Source organism: Caloenas nicobarica, chromosome 9 (assembly GCF_036013445.1).
Source record: "Caloenas nicobarica isolate bCalNic1 chromosome 9, bCalNic1.hap1, whole genome shotgun sequence".
NCBI classification, from domain to species: domain Eukaryota; kingdom Metazoa; phylum Chordata; class Aves; order Columbiformes; family Columbidae; genus Caloenas; species Caloenas nicobarica.
Genome location: NC_088253.1, coordinates 4,105,873 through 4,118,909, shown reverse-complemented (window position 1 = coordinate 4,118,909; position 13,037 = coordinate 4,105,873). Strand labels below are relative to the sequence as shown.

At 46.4% G+C, this 13,037-nt stretch overlaps 2 protein-coding genes across 3 annotated transcripts in view; both read right to left on the bottom strand.

Annotated features, from left to right (window-relative positions):
- Positions 1–4,275, bottom strand: part of TENT4B (terminal nucleotidyltransferase 4B) — a 37,382-nt gene extending 33,107 nt beyond the window's left edge. The window contains exon 1 of the mRNA XM_065640839.1: positions 3,623–4,275. Coding sequence (XP_065496911.1) covers positions 3,623–4,176 — 554 coding nt within the window. The 5' untranslated portion in view covers positions 4,177–4,275. The remainder of the gene's footprint in view (positions 1–3,622) is intronic.
- A 3,731-nt stretch (positions 4,276–8,006) lies between these two features.
- Positions 8,007–13,037, bottom strand: part of HEATR3 (HEAT repeat containing 3) — a 21,974-nt gene continuing 16,943 nt past the window's right edge. For both annotated transcript variants that reach the window (XM_065641070.1, XM_065641069.1), the window contains exons 13-15: positions 12,821–12,964; positions 12,541–12,717; positions 8,007–11,609 (exon numbers count right to left, since the gene is read on the bottom strand). In XM_065641070.1, coding sequence (XP_065497142.1) covers positions 11,490–11,609; positions 12,541–12,717; positions 12,821–12,964 — 441 coding nt within the window. In that variant the 3' untranslated portion in view covers positions 8,007–11,489. The remainder of the gene's footprint in view (positions 11,610–12,540; positions 12,718–12,820; positions 12,965–13,037) is intronic.

The window sequence follows — 13,037 nt, the reverse complement described above, 5'->3', positions numbered from 1 at the left end:
ATCCTTCTACATCCTTGAGTTTTGCCAAATACCCTGTCCAGGCAAATCCAATTATACTCTTTAAAGGTACATCATGCATTAAGTCAACAGTAACGCTATAGAGATGCTGCAAAACCTTGCATTCATTTTCTGCGTTATCTTTTGGTTCTAGCACCACTGTCTGTTGACAAAGTCCCCAGAGGATGAAGGTAACGCCAGCTGAACCCATCTGGTGCTGTGCAGTGATATTTCAAAAGTCACAAACTTAAGAGTGCCAGAACAAGGTAGAGTAACTGCGATGGAAACATCCACAGCATTAATAGAGCTGCAAGTCTGAAAACTTAGAATATGTGAAAAATATTAAAGATAAGCCAGAATACAAGGTACACAATAGCACTGTTAGCGCTGTGGAAGTGAAAACTGGCCACATGTTGAACGTCAGTATTTCAGCGTTGGTGGATGTTGGCAAATATTGTGCGTACTTTGTGAGACATCTATCCTAAAATTAAAAAAAAAAATAATAATACTGCTGTGGGTTATTTTTTTATGATTTGGTTATCTCTTTGTATGTATAAATAGCAGTAACTAAGAAAGTATGTTTCTCAATCAAAATAAAAAACCAGAAAAGAAAAACCTCAAAGATTCGACTGAACAGATACTTAGTTTTTAACCAAAATCTCTCCTATTTCAACATGTTTACCTTACCTAAATCTTCAGACAGCTAGTTACACGCTGTTATGTGTTTACATAAACTGTCCAACTAGCTAAAAAGTATCGGACTGTTTTTCCAGAGAGCTGATCAATATAATTGCGTATTCAGAGCTGGTTTTGCACAGCCGTACACACAGTGACATCCTTGCACTGGAATATAAATGCCACAGGTCAGCTTTCCGTTGGGTTTGCCAGCAAGCCAGGCCTGATCTGTCCGAAAATGAGACTGTTCTACAGCACTGTCCTGTTCAAAAGACTCAACATTTAAACCCCCCAAAAAATACAGGACGGTATATAGAGAACCTTTACTATATTTTGTATCGAAACAATAAGGGAAGAAAAAGATGCCTGTAATGCTATAGGTACAAGGTATAGTATAAGTACCCGTAATGCTCAGGTACAAGTAATGCTGTAATAGAACTGCAGGTAGCTTTTTTCCCCAATAACTGTTAGAACTAGTCAACACAAATTTGGGAATTCATGCTGGAAATATTTAATTTAAAATATTTACTTCGACAACAACCTCATTTGCCAGGTTACAAACCTCTCTATCCATCACTCCTGTCCCATGCCATGAGGCCCAAGACACATGCCTTACAACAGAGTTATTAAAAAGAAACTTGTGCACAGGGCGATGGCAGCACCTCAGTGCACACCAGGCAGCCTCGCTGAGCTTGACAAGAACTAAGGATTTCCTAGGCTTCCCTAAGAGGCTTCAACGCTTTTCGAAATTGTTTTCACAATTTTTCATTCAAGATTCGTCAGCCAACTGCCTCTAAATACCTTTGGAATAAATAGCTTTTTAGAAGCAAACACCGCTCACTTCTATAATTTAGGAAAAGCGACGTAGGGGTGTATCTTAGAGACACTCTGCCTTCCACTGCTTTGAACAAAGGAAACAGCTAAAACAGAACCTCCACCTCGTGTAAATATATGCCACAAACTCGACAGCCAAGCCAAATGTACACCAACATATGAGTACTTTTTGAGTTTGAAACCGATTCAACCGAAATTCTACTCTATCAACAGAATACTTTGGTACAGTTGTTGTTATTATTAATCTCTTCCTGAAGCTCACCCTTTCCCCCCTCTATTATTATTATTATTAATCTCTTGCTGAAGTTCACCCTTTCCCACCCCCCAGCCCTATATCTTCAATACAGAGAAAAGGTTTATGGATTTACAAGACAGAAAGGCACTTCTAAAAATGTTCCTCAACAAGAAAAACAGCATCCCAAAACTAACCCAGAAAAATTCAGTACTTGGTACGTGTTGCACGCATTACTCTTAAGTCGTGTGAAGGAAGTTATGGAAGGTTCCAACATATAGTGACTACAGAACTTAAAATAGTACACTTCTGCAGTGTCATTTTATGAATTATTATAACCCCAGCAGTAAAGGTAACACAGGAGCTGGCAAGAAAATAGGGAGCCAGAGGTGGTAAGAGTTTCCGTTCCAAGGCGACCAGCAAATTTGAATGCTAATTTTGAGAAATCTTACGGAACTGCAGTTTCAGAAGGCAAAGAGGTCAACGCTTTCCAGTGGGGGGAGGCCCTTAAATACAAGCTGGGCACGCAAAAACTGACGCACCCAAATCATTACTGATTTCTAAAATGAGCTCTTCTGGGCCTTGGCCTGTCACCATACACCTCCGCCATCCGAACCCGGGAAGCGAGCCAGACCTGGTTGTAAAGGAGCAGGGTTGGAAAGGGAATTACACCTGCACACACCGCACCAGAAATCCACACGTACCAGGTCAAACGCACGTCAACGTGCTCCCGCCACGGGGAGGAGGGGGATGGTATGAATCACGGCAAAGGTTATGTTTTAAAGCGTGAAGTTAAAAAAAAAAAAAAAAAAAAGCTGCAGAAGTTACCGAATGGCTTTTATCCAGGGCATCACCCGTATCGAAAACCAGCCCTGTATTTAGAAAAAGCGGGGAGAAAGGGCTCAAAACAGCTGTCAGGTAAACACAAGCCAGGTTTGCCTGCCCTCGATCTCTGCGGGCTCGCGCAACACAACCCGATGGCACCTAAGCTAACACAAAAACACTACGGACAAAATAGTCGGATCAGCACACGCATTCCACAGCCACAGACCCATGAAAACCATTAATAATCCCATACCGAAATCCATAACGCTCTATAGATGCACGCAAGTTTATTTCGGAGAGCGGGTGCCAGCACACACGCACACCTTGTGTCAGGTCTCAGAAAACGCACTCCCCCGTGTACCTAGCGAGCCTAGGCGCTTCCTTTTAACAGGAGCAGACTATCATTTTTTTAAAGCTACAGTTCCTACTCTGCACCAGCCCCAGCGGCAGCACAACGCGGGGTGCCGGGCGAGCCGGCCCCGCCGTCCTGCCGGCTCTGCCCCCCGAGCCGCAGCGGCCCCGCTGCCCGACACCCCAGCAACGACACGGCCCCGCAAGCGGCGCGGGGCCGGCGAACACGGGGGGCAACACGCCCCACGGGCAGGGCGCTGACAGCGGCGGAGATGCGAGAAGCCCCCGGGCAGCCGCCGCCACACGGCTTCACTGGCCCGGCCCGAGGAGCCGCCGCCCCGGCCCGGGAGGGCGCCCAGCGCCCAGGCGGGCGAGAGGCTGCCCCGCCGCAGGCCGCTCCCCGCTGGCCCTGGCCGCGCCGGGCGCTGACGGCCGGGCAGCCCAGCGCCCGCCGCCCCCGCTTCCCCGGCCCCGCTGCCCTCCGCCGGGCCGGGGCCTGCGCCGCGCCCCGCCTCAGGTGCCGCGGCCCGGCGTCCCCCGCCGCGGCTCGGGGGCCGCCCCGCTGCTGCCGCCCGGCCGCGCTCCCCGCGCTGGCCCCGGGGCGGGCAGGGCCTCGGCCCCCGCCTGCTCCGGAGGCCGGGCCGGGCCCAGGCCCGGCGCTGCCGCGGCCCGGCGGCCCCTCGCCCACCCGGCCCGGCGGCCGCTCACCCCACGACGCCCTGGCTGTAGTTCCTCTTCTTCCAGGGGGTGCCGGTGTAGAGCGGCTCGGCCAGGCCGGCCTGGGCCCGGGCGGCCGGCTCGTCCCCCAGGGCGGGGGCCCGGCCCTGGCCGGGGCTGCCCAGCAGCAGGCTGTAGTTGAGCCCGAAGGTGCTGGCCTTGTTGTCGCGCTTCCTCTTGTTGCTGGCGGCCGCGGCGGCGGCGGCGGCGGCGGCGGCGGGCGGGCCCCCCCGTGCGGGCCGGGCCCAGGCGGCGGCCCCCGGGGGCGGCGAGGCCTGGCGGTGGCTGCGGTTGTGCTGGTTGTTGGCGCTCTCGAGCGGCAGGAAGTCGGGCTGGGGGTCGGCGCGGGGGGCGCGGTACATGCCGGGCGGGGAGGCCGGGCCGGCCCCGGCGGGGGCGCTCTGCTGCTGCTGCTGCTGCTCCTGCTGCTGCTGCTGCTGGAAGTAGAGGTTGCGGACCCCCTGCGTGGTCTCCCAGATCTGCATCCACAGGCGGTTCGAGGGGCCGAGCTGCTCTGGCTGGAACCAGGCGATCCGGGGATCCATCAAACGGGGACCCACCCCGGCTGCCTCCGCTCCCCGCGCCGCGCCGGCCGCCGCCGCCGAGACCCTGTCAGCGGGTCCCAGCGCTAATGGCGGCTCCTATGGAAGGGCAGCTCCGCGCCTGCCTGCTCGCTGCCGTCGCTCCACAGCCCCCGCCCCTCCTGGCGAGCGCGGCGAGGCGGGGCCCGGCTGGGCCGCCGGCACACGGGCCGCGCAGGGAAGGGGGCGGCGGCGGCCGGGCCGGCGGGCGGCGGCCGCGGGGAGCCCGGGCTCATCGCCGGACCCGCCGGGCGCCTCCGGCCCGGCACCGGGCTCACCCCCGCCGTGCCGGGGCCCGGGCGGCTCTGGGGCGAGAGCAGCGGCTCCTCTCACGGTGCCGGTGCCCGGTCCCGGTGCCCGGTCCCGGCCCTCAGCGGGCGCGGCTGCCGGGAGCGCCCCCCGGCTCGGGGCTGCGGCCGGCAGGACGAGCCCTCGGCCCGGCTGCCCCAGCCCCGCCGGCCGCAGGTGCGGCCGGGGGCTGCCCCTGTCACCCCGGCACAGCGGACAAGGACATCGGGCACACCGGGACCAGCGCGCTGCGGTACATGGTGTCTTCTGCCGGCACGTCACAGAATCACGGAATATTAGGGACTGGAAGGGACCTCGAAAGCTCATCCAGCCCAATCCCCCCGCCGGAGCAGGAACACCCAGATGAGGTTACACAGGAAGGTGTCCAGGCGGGTTGGAATGTCTGCAGAGAAGGAGACTCCACAGCCTCCCTGGGCAGCCTGGGCCAGGCTCTGGCACCCTCACCAGGAAGAAGTTTCTTCTCATCTTTCAGTGGAACCTCCCGTGTTCCAGTTTGCACCCATTGCCCCTTGTCCTATCATGGTTGTCACCCAGAAGAGCCTGGCTCCATCCTCCTGACACTCCCCCTTTCCATATTGATCCCCATGAACGAGTCACCCCTCAGTCTCCTCTTCTCCAGCTCCAGAGCCCCAGCTCCTCAGCCTTTCCTCACACGGGAGATGCTCCACTCCCTTCAGCATCTTCGTGGCTGCGCTGGACTCTCTCCAGCAGTTCCCTGTCCTTCTGGGACTGAGGGGCCCAGAACTGGACACAATATTCCAGATGCTATGTCACCCCTGTCAGCTGCCACTGCACTCCCCTAAAACTCTTTTGGGGATGGTTACGAGCACTTCTGGCTCTTCATGCCTGTCATTCAGCTCCAAAGGAGCGGAAAAGATAGCCTAGGTGCCATACTCTCATACAGCCAGCGCTTCTGCAGATGGAAAAACACATAACACACACAACACAGCAAACAGCAACATTTGGCACTACAAGTTCTGGTCAAAGTCCATTTTATTTTTAGTGTTACAGCCTTAAAAAAATCTTTAATATCAGCTAGAAAGTTGGCAGCATGCTGCAAGGAGGGCCTGGTGCTTCCCATAGTTTCAGAATTGCATGGGAGAAGATTTCTCTTCAGGAAGATGGACAGGGAGGTTTTGGAATTTAAAAGTTGCGTTTCAATTTTAAGTATTCCATGGGGTGGACACTTTGTGAAGAACAAGTCTTAGCACCACGTTTGTCCCCAGCCTTGCTCTGTTCTGTCAGGGTGTCTGATCTGCACACCCAACCGCCGCAAGAAGCCGGAGGGTAAAACTTGGGGTTCGAGTTGACACACTTAATTGCTTTGAGAGTTAGGATCTATACCTAAATCAACACCAAAAGCCAAGTGGAAACTGGTGGGACTTAAGCACAGCTTGGACGTGGAGAAAAACCACCCTGAATAACCCTATTTTCCAAAACACATTCTTCAGCTATTCTAAGAATTATAAACAGTCCAGAAAAAGGTAACTGGAAAATTACTCGCTTGATGTTCATCTTACATCAAAGATGCAAATAAAAAGGTTTCAATTCATAAACCTTTTTTTAAATGCAACACAGAAAAGTGCACATAAATCTAATAAAGGATTTCATGTGATCCTTAAGGAGACAACAATAAAAGAAAAACTACCTGTTGTTTTGTTTTTTAAAAACTAATTCTGCAAAAATCAGTGATTTGTTCTACACTCATAGCACATAAATGTAAAAAAGTTTCGTGGTAGGACTGAGGTTTATTAATCTATAGGATTCCTCAGCAGCAACCCTAGTCCCAAGCAAATAAAGGCAGGACACAACACGGGTGGTGTGATACCACAAAGGCTTCAGATCAGGGAGTATATCTATGGGTATTAACAAAACGAACAAACAAAACCCCCAAATCAACAACCCCCCCCCTCACTTGAATATGGTCAAAGTGATTTTTTTAATCATGACTTTGAACTTTAACTCTTCTACTTACTAAAAAGAGAACTTCTCAGAAAAGGTCATTTAGAAACATCATGCATTTTATAGCTGAATCAGCCATTCTGCTAAATTCTGGAAGTGCCTTTCACTCTCAGGCAAGGGCTGGGGAGGGGGAAGAGGCAAATGCAATTTTCCTTAAAAGCCAAAAAAAAAAAAAAAATTTCACATGCCAGAGGAGAAAACAAAGAATCCACGTGGGGATTTTTGTCAGAAAAGGAACACAAACCCGGAGAAGGCATATTGAAATCCCAATGCATATTCAAAAGCGGTGCAGGTATTGATGTGAGCGCATCCGGACCCTCTGTCACGTTGAGAACACGGAGCAGCCACGATCGTTCTACCAGCGTACGGATTATTACAGTGCTGTCTCATTTCAGTTCACGAGCAGTTTGATTTAAGGCCTTAATATAACAGTAATGCGAGGAGTTCCTGACACACAGATTTGAAATTTAAAAAAAAAAAAAAAAAAAAAGGGCATCTTAGCATATCCTTTGTGTGCAAGTCTCAAACTATGTTTTTGTGTGGTCGCTGAATTATGTCTGGCAAAATCCCTCTCACAGAAACTAGAAAATTATGAAAATAATACAGAAACGAAATTAGAGTGAATTGATTTAAATTCATGCTGGTTTTCCCAGAAGGTACAAAAGTTAACAGTTTGAATTTATTTGGAAATAAGTCAAAAAAAAAAAGAAAAAAAAAGAAAAAAGTAAAAGCTGCTTCGAACAGAAAGGCTCACCGTGCTTCAGCCCTTGTGGAAAAACTTCAGGTTCCTTAATCTGCTGTGACTGTCAGAGTTTTCAGTTCTTGCCAGTTATCCTAATGTTGTACATCTTAGCAGTATGTCCAGCACAAACTATATTTAGATCGTTTGCTCAATTCATCTGTGCCAGAAAGGAACAATTACATTATTTTCAATTACCGCAACCATTGCCTGAATTTGAATTTGCAACAGTAGATGTACGGCTAGACGTTTCTATCCATTCCTCTGGAAATGCTTTTACTGAAAATTACTTAGGAAGGAAACAGAACTTGAGTTTAGGCACATTTTTGGTTGGTTGTTTTATGTCAATATTCTACAAGATATGCATTTCATTTATAATACTTAAGCTATAAACAGATTTTAAATTTTTGTTCTCCAACACAGTTCTTGTTTTTTAATTTTACTGCATTGGTTTTTTTTTTTTTTTTAATATTTTATCTCAAAATACAAATGTAAAACCAAGCCAAGCAGTACTGGGTAAAGTTATTCTTGTTCCTCTTAAATGACAATCTTATAAAAACCCATATTGTGCAAAAAAATACCTTCAACGCACACCACAAGCTCCAAACAAACTATTGCCTATGATGTGATATATAGGCATCTTCTGAATGTCAAGGCATGATGTATAAAAAGTACTTCACAACAAATGCTTATTTCAATCTTGCCACTTGTTTCTTTTCATAGGGAGCAAAAATGAACCCACATAGCGATGGGAACTCCCGATCCACACTTTCAAAGGATCGCAGCTCTTAACTGAGGCACAGATGATGCTTTAGGGACCAGGATATGCCAACAAATGCAGTGCCAGGTACCTGTTTTGACACTGGTCTTAACCCGTGTGATTCTATGAACTGATGAAGATCACCTACATCTGTTTAGCATCTATTTACTTATGCTGCACACCATCTACATCAGACCAATTTCTGCCACCCTCAAAGCATCTTCAAGGTCTGGCTTTGCCTTTGCAGGCTGTCAAGGATCTTGTCTTTGTCTCAAGCTTACCCTAAACCTATTTATATAAACCAGTGTCAAAAGAGCCCCCAAAACATTTAATTTGCACCACATCATCACTTCTGCTGCTGCCTTCATTTTCCTTAACTGTGTCAGAACAACATTTATAGCCTCAATCTTACAGCTTAGCTCTTCTGTATTTATAAATCTCATCTGGCTTTAGGCCCCAATCTGACACTGCTTTAAACCACTGATAGCTTGCCTTGTCTTCCATAGACAAAAGTCTTCAAGAGTCTCCTATGCTTTTCCTATTATCTTTTATACCTTACAAGCAGAACGTGCTCTCTAAATTAATATACAAAATTATTACCTCTCGTTCGGTCACAAACCCTCCATTAGACACCAAGAGGATTAGTTTAGTTTTTGTATGTCAGGGTTTTAGCACCAATTCACCAAAATGCCTTTGCATGTCCTCATTTCTCTTTCAGCTGTTAGCTAGAAATGGCAAGTATACCAGGAGATAGAAGCAAATATTTTAAACACTAAAAATCATGTACTTCTGCAAGCGATACGGTTCATGCTATGCACCTATCTTATTACAAGACAGACTATTTTTTAAGGCGTTCAACTGATTAGTGCATAGCAAAAAAAATAATCCATGCATTCCTACTGCCGGAATAGTTCAGGATCTAAATGACAGCCTGTCTTTACACTTGAAGGAAAAAATCAGGGTCTGACATTACATTAAGAAAACCAGGTTTTCTAGTGGATGCCCTATCTTCTATATATCTATCTGCAACTTTCGGATTCATATTTGAAAATGAAACATTTCATTAGTAACTTTAAAAAAAAAATAAAAACAAACAAAACAAACACTAAACAAAAATAACATACTTTATTGTTCTACCAGCCCCCAGGAACCAGACTCTGACTGCTACACTTGATGTAAAATACAAAGTCCTACGTTTGGGACATAGTAATCCCATAAAACAGAGTGGCTCTGGATTGAATAACCAAAGAGCAGTTTTGCAGAGAAGGACCTAAGGGTCCTGGCGGACAATATGCTGAAGAGAAGTCAGCAGTGCAGCCCTGTGGTGATGAAAGCTCACAAATAAGAGGCTGCATTAGCAGAAAACCAATTCCTTCCCTCTGTTCAGCACTCGTGAGATCACATCAGGAATACTATGTGCAGGTTTGGGCCCCCCAGTATAAGAGCCAGCAGAGCAGGTGAAGCAGAAGGGCACCCAGATTGTCAGAGGGCTGGAGCACACGGTGCACGAGGACGGGCTGAGGGAGCTGCGTTTGTTCAGCCCGGACAGGAGGGGAATATAATTGTTGTTTTCAGCTACCAGATAGGGGTTATAAGAGGAGGTGGAGGCAGACGCTTCTTGTGGTGTTCAAAGGACAAGGGGCACATTTTGCAACAGGGGGAAGTCCTACTAGGTACAAGGGGAAAAGGAAAAAAAAAAAAAGTGTTCACAGGAGGGCAGTCAAAAGTCTGCCCAGAGCTGTGGGATTTCCATCATCGGACATGCTCAAGGCCTAGCACAGCCTATCTGACTCCCAGGTAAACCCTGCTTTGGGCAGCGGACTGGGCTGAGACCTCCACAGATCCTTGCCAACCTGGATCACCTTACAATTCAACGTAGCACCCAGAAAATGAGAGCACAACTTTCTGCGTGGAAGTCCTTTTAAGTGCTACAAACAAATACTAACGCCTCTTACCAGGCTAATATTATCCTATCCTCAATCACAGCAAGTATAATTAACATGGGGATTAAAATCCACGCACGGTGCAGTCTGATGCCACAATCCACATCAGCTGGGACACTCCAGCCCTCTTTGCTGCCAGATCCCAGGAGAACCTTCCAGCTGCTCCGTGCTCCTCAAGACTTCTCCTGGGCTTCTCTAGGCCAGGCTCAACGGCCCCTGAGCCCTCCCCGTCCCACACTCACTCGTTTGATCAGCAGGCATCGCATCACAGCACACATTTCATCCAACTGCTGCCAAGTAACAGCAATAACAGGACTTCCAGGCAGTATAGCTGCTTAAACTCGTCTTTTCCCCTTTCTCTGCCAGGATTTCATGAAGTCAGTCATTTGCAAGTTAGCTGGTCAGTCCCTGAGCCTGGTCTCCAACCTAAGAGACTGAAATCTAACAAATAGAGCAAATCTGGGCTTTGTTGTTCCATGCCTAACACCATGGGCAAAATTTTGCCAAAAACTAGATGCCTGTGCTAAGGCAGCATGTTAAGAGGGAAGAAAAAGGTCCCGTTTCAAAAATCAGCATAATAAAATGCCTTGGTGTTTTTGTTGTGGATTTTTTCCCCTCGAAAAAATGTGCGTGAGGATCTCATTCATGGAAACAGAAACAAAGCTTTTGGTATATGGAAGTTCACATAAAATCTTCATGAATCAGTGGCATTTTTTGAAAATAATTTCTGTATTTTACAGCTTAAAATTCTCTATCACAAATACATGAAAAAGGGTATTTTAAGCAATTATAAAGTTACTTTAGATAATACCTCAGTATAAAAAATACTCAAGTTTACTACCTCCCTGAATTCAAATTCATCCTGATGTAGAATTACAAGGAAGAAAGTAATCCAGGAGACTTGATTTTCAGAAATACCAATCAAAACAAAGTAAAAACAGGGAGCTGCATATAAGCGTAGGATCGTCTTATACTGATTTCCACAGCAAAAAGCTGTCACACTTAATTCATCATAAATGCATCTGAAACAGTTTTCTCTTTGATCAAGCTCATGAAGTAACAGACAGTAATCTACACGCTTGTCACACGCTCCTCTTGGGAAGTTTGCTGTAAATGCCTGTGCAATTCTAGAAACAGGTAAGAGCAAATCTGAACATCCTGCCCCTGCTCAATTCCCTGAAAATTATATTGAGCTTTTACAATTTTTTCTTGATCTGCCCCATAACCAAGAATATTCTCTAAATTACTTTTTCGTGCAGTTACAGTTTTCCGCCAGGATGAGTGAGGGTTTCTGAACAATGACAGTGGTGCTGTGTACAGACCTCAGGACCGCAAGAGCACATTCTTATCACTGCTAACACTTAATCTCAAAGTATGCTGTGTTTTTTCACACTGATGTGACTTTCATACCGCATCAACCCAGAAGTATAAAAATACTAAATGTAAAAAAAATGCAGTATTAACAAAACTGCTCTGCTCAATAAATTTTCAAAGTTCAAAACGGTTATATTTTTGAAAAACATTATTCAATAAGGGAAACCTTAGTGTAAAGTTCCTCGATGTTTCAAGTTGGAGTTTTCCCTAGTGTCTCCTGATATGCAATGAATCTTCTCAAATTCATCTTCACATTGTCAAGTACGCACAGTTGATCTGTACTATATTGTCCTTTGCCTTCTTTTCGCATCTGTAAAACCAAAAAAATACATACTTAGTACTAATGGAGAAATTTCTCCTTTTAGATAACCTAAAGTTTATAGTAATTGTATGTAGGTGTTCTATCAAGGCGTGCTACCCGTGCCTCTTGAGAACTCCAACATATTCACACGTGCACATGCGGAGCCAGCAATTATTTCTACAAGTCAATTTACTATAATACATCTTTGCCTAAATCTAGACCACTGTTGGCATGCTATTTCACTCATAAATCTGAAACACTTACTTTAGCTTTTCCTATGAAAGACCTTGCACATCTAATTAACCAAACAACAGCAGCACTGCCAGGTGTGTATTTTGTGGGTATAGTGCTTAGCTTTAAGACTCTGAAAGTCAACCCTCAGTCTTCATCTGACTAAAGAAACAACATATTGAAAGTCATTCGTTAGTGAAGACAAAGATGTGCTTAAAATTACCGTTTAGAATTTTGGCCTTGTGATTCTTAAAAACATGGAATACGTGAGCTATTTTAATTAACCAACAGAACAAAAATGTCCACCTGCAACTACAGCAAGTTAAAACCAAAAGATGTCAATGTAACTTCAGAGGGATTTCTCTCCCACCAGTTTAGCTGTTCTCCTCCAGAGACACTCGCAAGACTAATTTTTTTTTTTTTTTTTTTAACAAGGGTTTCAGAACAATATGGTGATTTGGACATCAATAACACTGAGGTTGCAATGCAGATGCCGCGCTGTTACCTTGACAGTTCCACGAACTGCGAGGCAAGTGTATTTGCTTTCCTCTAAAGCAGAATATCAGGAATTCAATTATTTGTTTTATCTTTCTTGGTCATCTTATAAAGCCATATATTCCTGCTTGATTTTATCTTCTATCAGCCGAAATGTCAAAGTTTTAACCCACATCTGTGCTGAGACCCTGAGTTGGCTGCATTTGATGCCTACCCTCATTTTGAACACTGGATGGAATTCTTTCAGTGCTGGGAGCAACTTGATCTGTACCGCGGCCTTTTCTGCTTCTTTACCATCTGCAAATACATCAAAAAGTGCATCCAAGGCTTCCCCTGCTACGACAAGAGAGGATTCCTTCATAGCAACCTCAAGAAGAAATTTTCCAATCATCTGAAATAAGAGATAAAAATTGATTTTTCCAGCAATGCTTAGGAAAATTGAAAAAAAGTATCAAAACTGTTGTAGGCTTGCAATGCAAAATTTGCTTTTTCACCTTTAGTGTTTCAGCTGTATCTTGTCCTTTTGCCAGGACGCTGCCAGAGATTCCAAGGATGCTCACGACGTTCACTCTAACGCTGGCGTTGCTGCTGTGAATACCAGCTTCACATAAAGCCAAGAGCTGCTCAGGAGTCATACACTGTTTGGCAAGCGGGGAAAAAAGGCAGACATATTTACATTTTCATGGAAATGTTCAAATTTAGATAATTTGC